This window comes from Botrytis fragariae (genome assembly GCF_013461495.1).
Source record: "Botrytis fragariae strain BVB16 chromosome Unknown tig00000795, whole genome shotgun sequence".
In the NCBI taxonomy this organism is placed as follows: domain Eukaryota; kingdom Fungi; phylum Ascomycota; class Leotiomycetes; order Helotiales; family Sclerotiniaceae; genus Botrytis; species Botrytis fragariae.
The window spans coordinates 817,468-834,160 of record NW_023501011.1 but is presented as its reverse complement, the minus strand read 5'-3'; the positions used below and the strand labels follow the sequence as shown (position 1 = coordinate 834,160).

Here is a 16,693-nt window from a genome sequence, read left to right as displayed (position 1 = left end):
AACAGATTTCTTCCTTCCCAATTTACAAGCGCGAATAAATACACAAACTCTACCTCACATAACGATGGATAATGAAAGATAGCATGAGAACCGGAACCTGCTTTGATCTTTATATTGCCCCAAGACTCTTTTGTTTTAACTACTTCAACTCTTGATCGATCGTTTTGTTTGATTGTGCGTCATTTTTGTTTCCAGTTCCTTGCTTACCTGTCGTTTCTGAGTATTTTCCCGAGGAAGAAATGGATGGCTCTAATGAAATTGATATAAAGGTACTTGATGAACATAAAGATAATTATTTCCCTGGACCCCGCACACATTGAAGCCTTACCTTGGGAAATATTTCATACACAAGTTTAGTTTTTCTTTTTCACAATTTCTAGAAAACTATAAGAAACTAGAAGTGCATAGAGATCTATCATTCTCAGTCCTAAGCAGATGAAAATACGAATCACGATGACGGAGGCATATTAGACAGGAGACAGTTCCGGGACAAGAGCTGGACTTGCAAAGTATCAACGGACACCAGGAGGAAGCTTGAATCAAAATATGGCGATTATGGTAGATTTTCCGACAGCGGGTCTCATTTTCCTCAGTAGAAGAACGCGATCAATGGATAACCTTAGCCACTTCTATAAAGTCTCTGTCCCACCATCACGGTCCAGAAAGGGGAATGACGACGATCTTGACAAGAATTCGCCATTCCGTCATAATTCGGGTAAAGTTGATACGATGAACTCAACAGAAAAGCGAATTGTTGTCGAGACTTAAAACGATCTCTATCTAAGTAACAAGAGATCACGCCCACGGTCCCGCGCAGGACAACTCTATCCAGGAAGTTTCCTTTTCTCTGGCCTCAATCCAGATTATACACTTATACGACTTTCCCCTTTAAACACACATTTTTCAGGAATCCCGAAATCCTCATCTCAACCACAAATACAAGAAGGAAATAAGAAACAAAGAAAAAGATCCATATGAGGTAATGCCAGATACCTAGCTAGCTGAGAGCAAACTAACACCACTATCTATGTAGTTAACATTCTCTATGCAATGGCACTTCTGTAGAAAATCAATCAAATTGATTCGAGCCATTTTTAAGTTAAAACTGGATAGCTGTCAATCAGAAGCCGTTCGATGTGAGAACTTCCCGTTCCTGAATTGTGGTAGAATTCATACTGTATAAGCATGGTTTCTTGTGTTTGAATAAGAACAGAAAAGGATATTTTCTCCCACATAAAATACAAGAAATACAGATCAATTGAATTGACTGAGATTAAGTGGCATACGGGCTCATGCAGATCAGCAGCATTGTCATGGACTCACGAATTTTTTAAACTTTATTTATTCTTTCTTTCCCCTCTCCCTGATTGCCGTTGCTAATTGCGATGTTCGCCAAGCGTGAGATTCAGAGATTCGTCCTTCATCAAGCATATAACTCTTGACCAAAATTATCCTGCGCCGTAAAGACATGCTAAAACGCCTATTGTGCTTCTTTTCCACAATCAAATACCCCACTGCCATGTTCCGAACACCATTACCCAATCAACCTTTATTGAGAACAAGAGAAATAAGCTAACGCCTCGAGCTCAATTCAGCTCTCTCTCTCGTTATCTGTATTGAAATCTTCCGCTACAACTGTCTCATCATCCTTATATTCTTTGAATTCCGATTCCTGCGCGCATTTTTCATTGAATACAGGTTCGTTCTGATAGAACTCTCTCGGCTTCTTAACAATAAAAGCAAACGTCTCATCATCCTCTAAAAATATTTCCCCTCTTCTCGAATTTCGATTTCTACGCATATATTAGCCAAAGTCCGAGTATAACAAAGTGAAAAAAAGAAACTCACCCAAATCTTTCTACCGACTCCAACACACACACCACAAGTAAGAAAACCACCACGATTCCCACAACCATAAAATCATTTCTTCGTCCCATCTCCAAATGCGCCAAGCGAGTTCTATATCCTACCGCAGTCCCGGGCCACGAATTGGAATTTTCACATCCTGGTTTCTCTTCATTGATGCTTATCCCTCCGTTTTCTCCCTCCCAGTATTTTCTCGTATCTTCCTTGCGCAATTTAGGTAATGCAGAAGTGGGCATACTTGGTCTCGCTTCATCCTCGTCACTCGTCCTTGTCAAACTTTGAAGATATGCCGAACTGAGTGGTGTTTCTGCAGAAAGTGCCTCATCTGCGGTGATATCATTTGAAGGAGTCGTTGGTGCATTGTCGAAAGCACCTTCCTCTGCAAAATATTCGTCGTCCGAAGGGGAAGTAGTTGTTGGTTTGACAAAAGTTGGGATAGGTAGTTTTTGATGCTTTGGGAAATGTGGATCGCGGGGATCGCTGGGTTTAGGGTGAGAGAGCGAGAGAGTATCTTTGACTGAGTGGAGTGAGTTGCAAGATTGAGAATTGAAACATTCTCGTGAAACTGGGAATGCGGTTGAAAGTTGGAGGAAAAGGAGGAGCGAGAGCGGTGATGATGGTCGCATTTTTGCGATTGATATGAATAGAATTATTAAGATATGAATTATTGACTAGATTTTGAATGAAGAGATGAAGTACGTATATAGGTTTAAGAGTCGTGAATGGCAAGTGATTCCGATGTTTTAGGACGCTTTGGTAGTGTTTGTCACACTCGAGACGTTTGGAATGCCGCAAACGTGAGTAGATCGATCTGCAATCTTTCCGAACACAGCTTAATCCAATCGATCAATACTTGAGGTACGAAAATACAAAGGCTGGAGCAAGAAATCAAGATTGGAAACAAAAGTCGATAGAATGAATATAAAGAAGTGGTGGAGTGAGGTAGGGAAACTCTCATATTTAGATCAAAGGATAGCGTACCACGCGAGTGGTGTGCGTTATAGCCAATCGTTTCTTCACACTTAGGCAAAAACAATAGTTGCAACACAAACATGCATTAGTATTTTCGGTACTCTACACAAGGGACTAGAGTTACATGGGGGAATTCCATCCACTTAATGTTTCTAAAATGCTAATTTGGTAGAAATCCTTCAAAACTTAAAAATCCATATTGGGGTGTTGGCAAAGAAAAAGCTTCAGCCCCTCAGGGTCCTTGCGCGATTTTCATGGGTACTTTCTAGGGTAAATGGCATAGTGAATAGTTAAGGTTACATGGGCTGATGGGGCGTGAACGATTTTGTCTTTTTCGATTGTTCGAGGCGAGGTGGTAAGATGTGGGCTGGGTTTTGTCCGGCTCGATAGTATGAGTGTATAAGCCTTGTGGCTTTGTACAGTACAAAGTAGACAATAAGACAAGCAAGATTCATTCATTCCTCGAACAATTGAAGATATACTTAGATATTCATCCCATTGTGATTCTTGATTAGTTTCATCCATTCGATCCCGTCGCTCGATATCGCTCGACCTCTCTCATAATAAATTGGAGCCTGAAAACAAAACGTGAATTGAGTGATATACAGCGCTACTCGTAACTAACATATTACCAAGACAAGATCACGGAAAGGTGGAGATTTGCATGATTAGTGAGATTTCCAATTATGGGGGAGACCTTTTACAGTTCTTCCTCTTCCACTTTTCTTCGTATCCTATCAGCGCGTCCATAGAAATCCTTGTATGGAGGTCACTGCTTGAACACCGAAGAGTAGGTACTGGGAGCTACCTGCGGTAGGTAAGCTCGTAAATACCTACCAACTGTAATACTGAGATATGGTCATTGCGCCCCCACGCGACTTTTGATGATTTGAATCTCTGTTCGAACAATTGAGGAATGTTTTTGATACAAAACAATGATTTATGAAAAGTTAAGAATGTCTCGTTCTCGTAGACGTACATACTTATGTACTTTACTTGGCATACTACTCTGATAACGAAACGTGTAGGTAACCGTATCTTGTGACTTCAATCACAATGTGCCGGCTTGAAATTGTATCATGTGATGCTATACAAGTAGATTATTGGTTGCTCAATCAGAGTCTCAAAGAGTGTCATCGTCAATTTATTATACGAAGTGAAGTGTCGAAAAACTCTTTTTTTCCCCTCAATTGAAAATAATTTTCTATACCGAGGTTGCTAATACGATTCTAGTCGTGCTTATGCCGTGAGGATATCTAAACGAGCTATTCTTGTCAATGAAGGGGTAGCTCCCTTAATTTACTGGCTTCTTGGCATTTGGGCGTAGTAAAGGGTAATAACAACTCAATGCAATTGAGGGATTATTCTGCGCTACCTACTATGTATATACTTTCACTTGATCAATCCTTCTACTCAATGCTTCTATCGCGAGATTAATGTTTGACTAAGCAGAGTTTGTTGTGAATATATTTTAAGATTCAATGGTAAATGATACATAGTCTCCATAACCTTTTGTTCGTCATAGTCAAACGATCGTCAGGTACACATAGTAAATCCATCCGGAATCCCTGTAGCTCTTCTGTTTTAGAGATAAGAGCTTCGGCATCTACTCATCATACATCCATAGTATACCGTGTAGTGTATCAAAATCCCTGCAAAACTATGTTTCTCCCACAAAGTATGAATGTTAATAAGATTCGTTAGTATGGTTCAGATCGCAGGCTGATTCTGAACTATAGAGCACGGGAGAACACTGGAATGGCTAGAATTCGACACTTTGAATTTGTTTGATCGTCGTTTTCAGATATCTAAAGATCATTTTGTAACCTTCTCTCGGTTACGTTTACGGGGTCGCAGTCAGCAAGACCACTAGCCTCCAACCCTTAACTTTCACCATGAATCCTTCTGGAATGATGATGGAAGGTTATTTCCGCCTTTCCCTAGCTGCAGGGAAACAGCTTATATCTTGATACTACTCTTCTTGTACTGCCACCATTCTTAAGATGATTTAAGGTACAGAGCGACATCCCTGGAAGCTCGCCTAATGAACGGCCATTCCAGCGCTTCTTGAAACCTTTTATATGTTGCCTTCAGTGAAATACACATAAGCGCTGATACATTCATCGCTCATCAGATGAGGTCCCCGAAAAGGAATCGTTCAAGATGAATAGGACCGAAAACCCGAGAAAGGTGCAGAGAAGCAAATGTGATTGATATCAATGTGTTTACTCTACATACATTCGTGACAATGTTTCATGAAATGTAATACCACATCGTTGCTTATACCATGTAAGCTTTCGCCTCGTTGACTTAGCGCGGAGTAGGATGAGAATGAGAAATATGCTTATTCCGAAGGATCTTTCTGACACGGACGAGATGAGATGGTAATCGGATAAATCCTTCGCTATCAGTTGACAATCGAAGTGCTAATAATAGGACATTTCTAAAGCAACATAACGCTCAGTACCTAGCAAACTATGTTTGTAAACGAAGACAGGGGGGTGTATATCATCATTCATTCACAGGAAGTGAAGGAAGGAGACCTACCTACCTATGAGAATGAATAGATAGATGGGAACCAACATCTTCTATTCTAATTGACTGAGAAGTTAATTGAATCGAATTCGGATAAGCAGCTCCATTACAATCTCAACCAATCAAGAAGCCCTATGTTCAAATCGGTCATCTAACAATCTTTTGAGGAAAAGAAAAGAAACTCATTCACCCACCCACTTACCCTAGGCTTACCTCCACATCAATAATTCATCAGTAATTTGAGACATGCAACAAAATACAATTATTATCATGTGAATCATGTTCATATCATGCGTTTTTAGGTAAGCAAACTGCCCATAATCTACAACGGTAACCGAAACTGACCTCAATAGCATCCAAAAACTATCCTCGAGGCTGACAATTTATGAACCAGATATCAACTTTGAAATGTCACAGCCTTCTCAATTATGGTGCCTCCACTGGCACCTCAATCTGCCCCCCCCTTGAATCGAAGTTCAACAGCACCCAACATCGCCTCTGCTCGAACTATACCTTATGAAAGGTCACATCTTGCACCAGAAGATGCTATATCTCAAGCCTCACCACCTCGGAGACCATCTGCCGCTCTCAACCAATTGCGCATGACAAATGGGGATGCTGGAAGATTAAGAAGTAGAGGAAGACATACCGACAGAACGAAAAGTAGTACCAGAAGACGGAAAGTCACCTGGAAAAAACTGCTATGGGTGAAGCAATCATGTATGGCGTGCTTCAATTCAGCGAATGAAAAATAATACTGATCGATTGATATAGATCCAGACAATTACACGGATCAGGATACCTTTCTCGAACATCTGCAAAGAAACCCACGTCTTCAGCCTTATGATTTTTGGCCATTGGTAGCAGACTCCACGGTCATAGTACAACACGTTTGTTCTGTCATAATATTCATTGTTTCTTTCGTTGGGATATATGATAAACATGTCTCTCCGGTTTCTGTGGTTGGCTGGGGCTCTATCGCTACCTTTTTAGGCTGGGTATTGTGGGATTTATGGGTGGGACAGGAAGAAAGTACTCGACCAGCATTTCCACCGCCGCAGCCTTTCTCTCACAGTGTATCTACAACGAGTTCAACGCCAAATCTATTGGCAACAGCTGCAAATGGGCCAAAACATCCCCATTCGATATCAACAACATCTCTTCAATCTACCACCTCGAATCTAACTCAACCACCTCCAACACGACCGGTTTATACACCACATAATTCACGCCTCTCTCATCGCACATCGCTACGTCTTTCAACTGCTAAATCAGCCCTTCTAATTTACTTTACCCTCCTCGGCCTTTCTCCCATTCTCAAATCTCTCACCAGGTCCACTTCTTCAGACTCGATCTGGGCAATGTCATTCCTCCTCTTTACAATCAACATATTCTTCTTCGACTATGCTACCCCGTCCCCTTCATCTTCATCTGGCTATCCACCATCAAACACGAAGAACAAAAACATTCCCGCAAGTTTGAGTACGAATGCTGCTCTAATGGCCTCCACAGTGCTGGCATCACGTCTTCCTAGTACCGGACAAGTCTTTAGTCTTACACTATTCTCCATCGAAGTTTTTGGTCTTTTTCCTGTTTTCCGTCGTTATACTCGCTTGCATTCTTTACGTGGTCATCTAATACTGACTCTATTACTCGTTTTTGGTGCCGGAGGTGGCGTAGGATTGGTATTGCCTCAGTCAGGAAGATCAGCTTGGGATTGGAAAAGTGGATTGATTGGTGTGGTTCTGGGGACGCTAATAACGGGATTAGCTATGGGTGGATGTAGTTGGTGGTTGATAGGATTGCAGAAATATAAAAATGAAATCCACGGGCCGTGGGATCCAGCAAGGCCTGTCATTAGAAGGGCTTGGGATGATTATTAGACTAGAAGATAATATAATTCGCAGAGCTCACTTCATTCGAGTTTTTTTATCAAGCCCATATTGTTAAGGAAAAGCGTTGGTGATGTTTCCTAAATTGAATAAGTCGAACTATTGCATCCAGAAAGCCATGACCCTTCGCCCGCTGCGCCCCCTTTCTTTCGATGCTACTCTAGCGAGATCAATTCAAAGGTGAGACACGCCACAATATATTACTCTGCTCGCCTATTCAAAAACTTGACTATCAAACTGCCACTCTACTCAAACATCTTTCATAATGCCTCCTAACCGAAGTAAAGTTTCGAAATGCACCTTCGGCCAGCGATTTGAAGTAGATTTCTCATCATCCCCACTCGAAATGATCCGACTTGGAAGAATGCAACTTGGCGCTGCATACCCGACGATATTTTATCTGATACGATCTTGTTACCAAGTGTCTCGACACCTTGGTTTCTTGGGACTCTCGCGTTGGTAAGATTGTATAGGATTCTTATAGAAGGCTTAAAGTCTTGATAGTGAGAAACTGAGATTCGTATTGATTGAGAATGAGGCAATAGATGAGACTTTATAAGCGAGTCTCTCCTTTGTATTGTTTGGATTCCTTCTTCAAATTCTTTTTTTGGGCGGGGGGGGGGGGGGAGGGGGGCATCGACCCTTCTTTTATATACCGACTTTACATCATGACAATTTTAACCCTTTTGCATTGATTGTCCCTTTCTTTTGTGGTAAACTCCTTCCTCTTGTTTTTGCGTTGGTCTCGTTCACTAGTCATTTTCGGAACCCCAATCTCCTTCCTCTTCCTTCGGTATTCACAATTCCACAATTCCACAACATCGATTATCTACAAGTTCATTTTACCACTATATTTATGTGTCTACTATTATTTCACTTCACCAATACTATTACGACAATTATGAGTACCCTCGTCCCCCTCCATACTTGCGCTTTCTGTTGCAAATTCAATTTGTCGAAAAGGTACTGTGGATCCTGCCGGTCTATCTTTTATTGCTCCAGGGAGTGTCAGCGATTGGACTGGTCTTTTCACAAAAGTTTTTGTCATGCTTTTACGTCCCTTACTCCGCGTCCTTCAGATTATCACAGCCTCGCGTTCTATTTTCCGGTTGATCTTGATCCCAGACTGGAATGGGTTCGGCGTCCAGATTCTCTGCATTCAAAGGCGAATGATGAGGGATTTCGTTTTCGGTCGCTGGGTTTTACAGAATTAAAGGTTTAATTTCTTCATGCAGTGGTCGAATTGATATCCTGCTGACAATCAAGAATCAGCCGAGGATAAGATGGCCGTATATTCTTTGTCGAGGAGGCTGCCGAGACGACAATCCCAAGCCCAACCATAGCGTTACATCTTTCACGAGAGGAGCCTATTGGACTGGACCTTTGGTAGTTTTTCGAAGAGGTAGCTCTGAATTTGACCCAGCAATTATACAGGATGTTCTTTTGGATGACCTCCCCAGAGTCATACGATTGTTGAGACAGATTGGCAATGGAAGTCAAGTAATGAAACACAAAGTCTTCAAGCAAAGTTTCAATACTTCGAAATGCGTAATCATCAAATGTAGGGGCGATCATATGAATGCTTCAGGGGAGACTCAGCTTGCGTTCACCAGAGTCCCAGAATTGCACCCGATTTTCGAGGGGCAGCCCACAAATATCTCGCGATTGATGGGGATTCCGTTAATAATACAAAAAATACCTCGAGAAGCTGGGAGAGACGTTGTGTTCGATGAAGATCACTTGAGAAACGATTTTTGTGGTACCCTTCACCTTGATACTCTTCCTCATAGTGAGACGTGGGGTGAAATACCTTCACAATGGCATGAGAATGTGGGAACTGTTCTGGTAGTGAGACAGGACAGAAAAGATATCACCACGCTTCAACTATTGGCGATTATGACATACATTAGGCTATTGGATCTTAAAGTAGTAGAAGATGAACCCGATGTTAGAAAAAAACAGAGATTTCTAGAGGGGTACTTCACCCGAAGCAAATTCGAAGAATTTTTCTTCGGCTGCTTTGCAGCTGCTCTGGATGAGAACCCGCAGCTAGACGGAGACCTGATATCTCCCTATAGCAACTCATATGATTCAATAGGTATATCACAGGACTCTTCATCAGTAGGTAGAGCGATAGATCTGTGGCACAGAACTGGACTTAGTACAGTGTTTATCGCCGATGATTAGGAGATGTGTGTGTAAATTATTGGGTCAAGGAACGTAGCGATATTTTGGCTTGGAGATTGTTGTAGTAGATGTTGTTGTCGCGGATGATGACATTGATTGATTGAATAAGGGTATGACTGGAGCGTTGTTTGGACTTGCTTGCTTTCTACACATGGAGGTATCAGCATGACCTCGAGCTAAGAATTTGTCAAATTTATATTTTGGAGCGAATAGAACTAGTGATATATTTGGAACCTTTAGCTGTATCGAAGGCACCAAATTACCCCTTGAGGTTTCTCCCTAATGTATCAATAATAATGCATTGCATCTTATATTCACTTTCTTCAATTTGACGCCTTGTGCCGTGATTGCTGTTCTAGTCACAAGATAAAGTCATTATCAAAATCCTTAATCTCCAAGCGAGATTGTACTGGCGATTGTTCTACAGAATTTCCTACGTCTGACAGTATATAACATAAATTGCCGAGTCTACCCAGCAACCATTACTTGAAAGATCCTTTTCATTGATTTAGATATAAAGCTTGGCTCTGGAACAGCAAATTTACAACATCAGTCTTTCCTAGGCGCTCTTCCCTAGTCAGTCTCCTATAGTCAGTTTGGAACTTCTCTACCTTCCCTTAGTTGGTCACGTCACTTGCTCCTTTTACAACCATCTTTCCTGTAATTAGTAAGTTGCGTCCGCCCATTCACAAATACCGGTCTAGAATTTCGTTCTATTATCGAATAAATACTTCACTACTTAATTCAATTCACTCTTCATACGATTAGGAACCAGTTTGTGTATTTATTAACTCCTACTGACCCTTGAACCACTTTAGATAACTTTTCTTTCGTTCCCTACTAGACCTCCACAATTCTTCTTGCAAGCCTCTAAGCGATCAACTCCATGCCATCACGTCGAGATCCGGCTCTAGGCCCGCGGGTCTCAATCTCCTCCTTCGGTCCCACCATCGAACACCCCAAATGCGGATACTGTACAGAAGATGCTTCAATTCCATGCACAACTTGCAATGCTACCTGGTACTGCACATTAGCTTGCCAGAGAGTCGATCGCGACGTTCATGACATCATTTGCCAGAAATACACAGATTTCGTTGCTTCGCATCCATGTCCCGAGGATACTGTGGAAAAGAAATACAGACTTGGTCTTCTATTACCGGTCGATTCGGAGGACTTTGAGTTGGCATGGATTGCCAATGGCTCTAATGGAAAGTCGGTTTCAACATTCCTTCAGTATTATGACCAAGATCGGATCAACACTCGCAACACTCTTGTGGATCACAATATGGCAAGCAAGAAGTTTGATCATTCCATTATTTTGGCTGTCCGAGGAGATTTTCTGACTGATAACTCTCCACCGAATGCTTGCATCAATCATATCATGGATGGAAATATGAAGTTCGCTTTGAAGGGCCCAGTTGCTGTTGTTAGAGAGCGTGGTTGGGGCTCAGTCGGATGTGCCCAGCATTTTCAGCCATGTGATTTCAGGATTCTAATCTATTTTCTCTTCAACTATGAAGGAAAGCCAAATATTGATATCGGGCACGCTTGCGGTGAGGAATCGAAGAGTGTTTTGAGCGCGTCCGTGAGTCGCATTTTGAAGTTCCTCAAGAAGAAATCTCAAGATGGAAAGGGAAAGTCCAAGAACGCTCCGTTTGACGTCGAAGAACTTAGAACCAACAGAAAACGCGCCGAGACATTTGCTGAACCAGATTGGATGAGAAACTCGGAAACGTTTTCACCGACACATCAAATGCAGCACTCAAAGTCAAGTATCAACCTTAGTAGTTTCAAAGACGATGCTTCTTCGCTACATAAGGCTGAATCGTTTGTCATGCCAGATTTCCTGCCAGATTGGATTAGGGAGTCGGGTGCAATTGCCGCCGGACCTAGGCCGCATTCCGAAATAGCTTCTTCCCTTTCAATTAATACAGAGAAGGCCTTTGAGGAATCTGCTAGTAGTGACAGTATGACGATCACTCCAATCTCACCGGTTACCTCGATTGCGGTGACAACCAAGCAGGCCCATCATAATGACAATGTTTCTGTCAGAGAATCTCTTGACATTTTTGACCGTTACAACTCGAAAAGAAATAGAGGGAATCATGACGACTCCGCGTCTATTTTATCGAACGAACCAAGCCCATCCATCATAACCACTACTTCTTTTTTTCAACCCAGAACTGTCCTCCAACTCAAACCAACAATTAGGAAAGTGAAAAGTCCCTCGACATTATATAGAACATCATCTTTCTTCAATCGTCCAAAATCTAAAAGTGTCGAGTTAAACCGAGATCATGTGGTACTTCAACGAAGTATGACTGGTTCCATCATGTCGCCATGGACAGTATAGTGAGAGCATATACAGTGCTCTTGATGCAGATATACGTCTTTACATAAAGTTATTTTTAGAAGTTCCGAGGAAGGTCGAGATGTCGATGAAGTAGAGACATATATAGGGGATGAGTTGATACTGGAGTTGGTTTAGAGGGTTATATTCAAACAGTCATGAGAGAAGTTTGATATGGGTATCTGATGGGTAAGAATGGGAGTGTAGGGGCGTTCTCGATATTTTTTGATTACTTTTGGATACTTTTTGCGCTCGCGCCTGATTGGAGTGCTAGGTGGTTCGATAACAATTTGTAATTTTAGTTACTTTACTTAGTAGTTGGTCGCACAATGCAGTTTCATGCACATCTAAGATATTCCATTCATTTATGTGTAGTTTAAGTTTGTCGGTTACTTAACCTTAGCCGACCGCATTGATGCATCTAACGTGCTTAGCGTTTACCCGAGACTTCATTGCTGTACTTTCCGGTTCATTTCTCCATTTCCGAACTATTCAGTCATTTACCGAACTTGTCTTTGAGTTATGGGTTGCGGATTCTTCTATTCTCGTTATATTAGCGAAAGTAGGTAGTGTTCCATGAAACTTGAGAAACTTGGCAATTCTCGTTTTTCCTAATGTCGCCCTGACTGCCAATAATATCTTTGCCAAATCAAGATTCCATTTTCACAGTCCTATACATAAGCACATTTAGTATCGAAAATGAGTTACGTATCATGTGGACTGGTCGTTTGAAGAGAGTTCGAAAGCACGTACTTATAACAATAGCAATCTTCAACGATAGCGATCCTAAAGATCTTTCTCTCATTTTTGAAGTCAGATAGTCAAAGCAAGGTGAATGGATATGGCGAATTTGATAAAAAAAAGCTGTGGGACAGACTTCAACGTGTGATCTTCTTCAAATTTGATATCCCCGAGCGGAACAAGAGCTTCTGATTTAACCTCAACTTTCACCTCAACTTTCATCTCAAACTTTCAAAATTTTAATTGAAAGAAGTCCTATTACAATCAACAAACTTCCCGAGCTTTTAGATCAGCTCTACCAAGACAACCTATAGAGCTATCTAACCATGTCTCAAGTTTTCGGTCCCGCCCCTCCTCCCCCAAATACAGACACATCCCTCGTGGCGTTAAAACTGTTTATATCCACTGCTTTGGTGATCGAAAATCCCTTGGCTTGCCTAAATATACCGAAGTTACGATCTCTGACAATTATGTTATTTTCACTAGAGAGAAGTCTACAGCGATCTCTGTTCATATGGGCATTCCACTTCTCACCAGGAAAACCGGCTACGTTGATCCACGCTGGTCAGATAAGAAACCCCACGTTGATTATGCATCCCCTAAGAGCCCCACGTCAAACATTAAAGCATTGTGCCTAAATTTGCGAGCCGATATTAAACATGAGGAATGCTGAGGCTGGGCTGATATGGAGAAATGGGATAAAGTCATTGGCACGGTTTTGGTTGCAAGACAGGGCAAGAAGGACATCACTGCGCATGAAGTTGAAGGTCTGGCTAGATTCTGTTATTATGATCTTTCGCCTGCCATGGGAGAACTGGGGGAATATATTTACGAGGATTACCCAAAGAAAGCAGACCGAAATAAGGTTCGTGAAAAGTTTACGAAGGATTTCATGTGTCAAGCCAAGTTTGAGGAGTGCTATGAGAAATTGAAAGCAGAGAGAGTTGCGGCTGGAAAGTCCTTGTGGGCTACTGCTGTTTCTCCTTACTCTCAGGTTTGAACTCGTCAGAACCAATACGCGTGGAAACTGGGATGCAGTATGAATGTTTGGCAGAGGATTTCATATTTGATAGTTCATGATGAAGAATGATAGCGGGAAGGATTTTAAGTGATCTTGCCATTTGCGACAGAAGATTTCATGGAGACAACTGAATTATCAGTAGTGAGAGGGATGCTCGATAATTTGTCTCATAGTGGAGATTTTGGTTTTACGCGTGGAGTTAAGAGAGAACAATGCGACATTAAGGTGGATGCTTTTCAGTAGTACTCTTACAATTACTCCATGCATGGGGTTGATTTTCTAATGTTCCATCACATTGATTCGCAATGGAGAGCCTGAAGATAAATAGCGTGCATAACACTTTCCTTGACTAAAATTGTTGCAGACGGTGTTCACAATAGAGAACAACTTCGAGACGTTCACGTGGTTTTTGAAAGTTCGAACATTCTCTTCATACGCCCTCGATCCTTCCACAACATGATTTAAATACTTGGCACAAATGTCGAATTCTTGGCTTTCACCCCCAACACCTAAACATCAAATGGACTGATAGCATCAGCCCATGATTAATCTCCCCCTTCAATTCTAGCTTTCTTGAACTCCCCAAAATATTTTTCAAAGGCATCTCTATTCAGAAGGCCCTTCGTGACTTTCTCTTTCTCGAAATTTGGTGGTCTTCCGTCTTTGTATCTGTGAATTAGGTTTCCCATTTCAAAGTAGACGACACGGCGAAAACAATTGGTGATGACTTCGACTTGATGGACAGTAATTGACTTCTTGTCTTTCCTTACGACCTGAAAGCTTCCTATCTCTTGGAGAGGAAACCTCCCCAGCTCTCATCTTCCGGGTCAATAGTCAGAAACAGAAATAATGCTTCTTCATTGCGGTGAGGAACTAAAGCATTCGTTCTCAAAGCCAATTCATGCTGGCCCTCGAAGTTCTGATAATAATATGGCTCGTTAAATGAGCGAAGTACCAATCCAATTCCCAGGGCTTTGGTACATTCTGTATCTTCGTGGAGGAATGCGTAGTCTGCGGTGGAAATTTCGATGCTCTCGTATTTAGAAAATTTCAAAATTTCCGTTCCACCCCCACAATGCATGCGTACAACCGATACCCTTGGCGCGGCAGACTTCTCTGCGTAATATAATATAACCCTTCAGGAATCTTGACTTCATTGGTGAAGCCTTGGAAGCTGTGTTTAATTTGATAATCCTTCATTCCTGGTGGTACGTGGCGACACAGCCAGTCAGCAACAATGCGAAGGTCTGATGGCTGAACATCTCCTATGGATCTGGCTCCTTTGATTCTGTGAATGACAACCATGGGGCCTCGATGTCCGAAAGTCATGCAATTGCTTGCCATTTTACGCGCGCTCTCATATCTACGGGCGGTAGGTCTGCGGAGTATTGCTCCAAAGACTGTCAGGGAAAAGACTACAGAACCCATAAATTGCTTTGTTCTGAATATGGCCGCATGATAAATCCAGCCAGACCAAGTGCAAGCGCCAGACTTGCTCTCATTTCGGCCAAGGCATTCTTGGAGAATCATGTGTTCCTAAGATTATTTGGGTCGAATTGAAAGTTGAATGTGGAAAAAAGACCGTCAAGCAAGTTGAGAGAGATAAGAGCGGTGTCAACACCCATAACAACTTACTTGTACAATCGATGGACAAGGTATCACATCCGGATCCTGAGCCTTGTAACTTACCATTGAACCATTATTGGTGCATCAGAAAGTTGAAACTTGACTATGATATTGTGCTACATCATCGAGCTGCACACATGTTCGACAAATCAGCACCCAATATGAGCGTCTTCGAATTCACTGATGGAGTCCAGGGTCTCTTTCGTAAAGAACCTGTGACCTTCTATACCTGCAAAAGGGTGAAATTGGATAGATTTGCAAATAGAATCCCTGACTTAGATGCCACTATGTCTGACATACATGTCGCATTGAGTTTCTTACAGAACATTACTGGATCAAATGCTAAACCTGAAGCACTGTCGGCGGGCGGCGTGTTTCTGAATGAAGTTCATGAACCTTTGTTGTTTCAACAACTGATGGTTAGATACGCAAAGAACGCAACGCCAATCAAGGGTATTCGAATATCTTGTCTCGGAGACATTCAACATCTACGCAAGGAAGAATATCAAGTCGTCGACATTGTACCTAATCATCCCATATTCCACGCCGATCAGCCAGATCCTCATGCTGCCGTCTTCAAACAACTTGGAATTCCACTCCTGGAGAACGAGGTGGCAATTGCTTTGAATCTTATCACTGATGTCAATAGCCACCGGTTCAATTTCCCCTATCTTGGTACATATTGGAAGAAGCTCGTAGGACAGATCGTGCTTGTGAGAGAAGATGGAAAGAGACTCACAGTCCACCAAGTGCAAGCATTGGTGGCTTTTTGCAAGCATAAGATCGACTGGAATGACGCTTTGTGGATGGCTATGTTGACTATGGGAATGGAAAGGTTTAATCACTTGGTCTTAATCGAGATCAGACAGAACGAAGTACGCGAAATAGTGAAGAATGACGAAAAGTTCAAGACGCAATTCCAAGACTTTTTCGAAGAATTCAAGCGGGAGAAGATTAGTGGTAACGTTGAGGGCGAAGTTGATGGGGACCGATTTTGGGCTGATGAAGCATCACCATATGATGCATGAGATAGCGCGTTGTAGCGTCAAAATGAATGTTACAAATTTATGGGCATAATTAGTTATTGGCTGGTAGTTGGTTTCATTAAGAGCAATGCGGCGAAAGAGACATTAGCCGCGGAGGCCCCAGATGCACCATGCAATACTTTATTCGATCGCATCAGATAATCATAAGCGTTGTACTTAAGTTTGCATCTACAGAAGATATGTTAACAATGAAAAGGTGCTCTTTTCGAAATCAATCCAGGCTCTTCGTGATTGTTTTCTGTGGGGAAAAACCGACATATCATCATAATCAGCCTTTGTGCAGTTCATGCCCTGAAACCTGGAGAATACTATGTTTCCTACATATTTTCCAAATTGGAGTATGAGTGACTCACCAAAAACTGATCGGCATTTCTTAGTAATGAAACATTCAAGTTTGAAGTCTTAAGGTAGATTATTGGTACGCTTCTGGAATATCGCTCAATCGGGACCGGTGAGG

General features: G+C 41.9%; 7 protein-coding genes across 7 annotated transcripts; 5 read left to right on the top strand and 2 right to left on the bottom strand.

The window, feature by feature from the left end:
- Nucleotides 1–1,591: 1,591 nt before the first annotated feature.
- Bfra_007175 (uncharacterized protein) lies at nucleotides 1,592–2,492 on the bottom strand (the record flags this gene model as incomplete). Its single annotated transcript, XM_037337548.1, has 2 exons — nucleotides 1,592–1,793; nucleotides 1,849–2,492. 2 exons carry the CDS (start codon nucleotides 2,490–2,492, stop codon nucleotides 1,592–1,594), a joined length of 846 nt encoding a protein of 281 aa, XP_037186928.1.
- A 3,309-nt stretch (nucleotides 2,493–5,801) lies between these two features.
- Nucleotides 5,802–7,256, top strand: Bfra_007174 (putative phosphatidylinositol n-acetylglucosaminyltransferase subunit c protein; the record flags this gene model as incomplete). The annotated part of the gene is made up of 2 exons (XM_037337547.1): nucleotides 5,802–6,093; nucleotides 6,148–7,256. The coding sequence occupies 2 exons, from the start codon at nucleotides 5,802–5,804 to the stop codon at nucleotides 7,254–7,256; spliced, it is 1,401 nt and encodes a 466-aa protein (XP_037186927.1).
- A 1,055-nt stretch (nucleotides 7,257–8,311) lies between these two features.
- Bfra_007173 (putative mynd domain protein) lies at nucleotides 8,312–9,452 on the top strand (the record flags this gene model as incomplete). Its single annotated transcript, XM_037337546.1, has 2 exons — nucleotides 8,312–8,464; nucleotides 8,538–9,452. 2 exons carry the CDS (start codon nucleotides 8,312–8,314, stop codon nucleotides 9,450–9,452), a joined length of 1,068 nt encoding a protein of 355 aa, XP_037186926.1.
- An 886-nt stretch (nucleotides 9,453–10,338) lies between these two features.
- Bfra_007172 (putative zinc finger mynd-type protein) lies at nucleotides 10,339–11,805 on the top strand (the record flags this gene model as incomplete). The annotated part of the gene is made up of 1 exon (XM_037337545.1): nucleotides 10,339–11,805. One exon carries the CDS (start codon nucleotides 10,339–10,341, stop codon nucleotides 11,803–11,805), a length of 1,467 nt encoding a protein of 488 aa, XP_037186925.1.
- A 1,064-nt stretch (nucleotides 11,806–12,869) lies between these two features.
- On the top strand, nucleotides 12,870–13,216 carry Bfra_007171 (uncharacterized protein; the record flags this gene model as incomplete). Its single annotated transcript, XM_037337544.1, is given in 2 exon segments — nucleotides 12,870–13,015; nucleotides 13,030–13,216. The coding sequence occupies 2 exon segments, from the start codon at nucleotides 12,870–12,872 to the stop codon at nucleotides 13,214–13,216; spliced, it is 333 nt and encodes a 110-aa protein (XP_037186924.1).
- A 12-nt stretch (nucleotides 13,217–13,228) lies between these two features.
- On the top strand, nucleotides 13,229–13,543 carry Bfra_007170 (uncharacterized protein; the record flags this gene model as incomplete). Its single annotated transcript, XM_037337543.1, has 1 exon — nucleotides 13,229–13,543. The coding sequence occupies one exon, from the start codon at nucleotides 13,229–13,231 to the stop codon at nucleotides 13,541–13,543; it is 315 nt and encodes a 104-aa protein (XP_037186923.1).
- Nucleotides 13,544–14,348: 805 nt separating this feature from the next.
- On the bottom strand, nucleotides 14,349–14,908 carry Bfra_007169 (uncharacterized protein; the record flags this gene model as incomplete). The annotated part of the gene is made up of 2 exons (XM_037337542.1): nucleotides 14,349–14,595; nucleotides 14,652–14,908. 2 exons carry the CDS (start codon nucleotides 14,906–14,908, stop codon nucleotides 14,349–14,351), a joined length of 504 nt encoding a protein of 167 aa, XP_037186922.1.
- Between the last annotated feature and the right edge of the window lie 1,785 nt (nucleotides 14,909–16,693).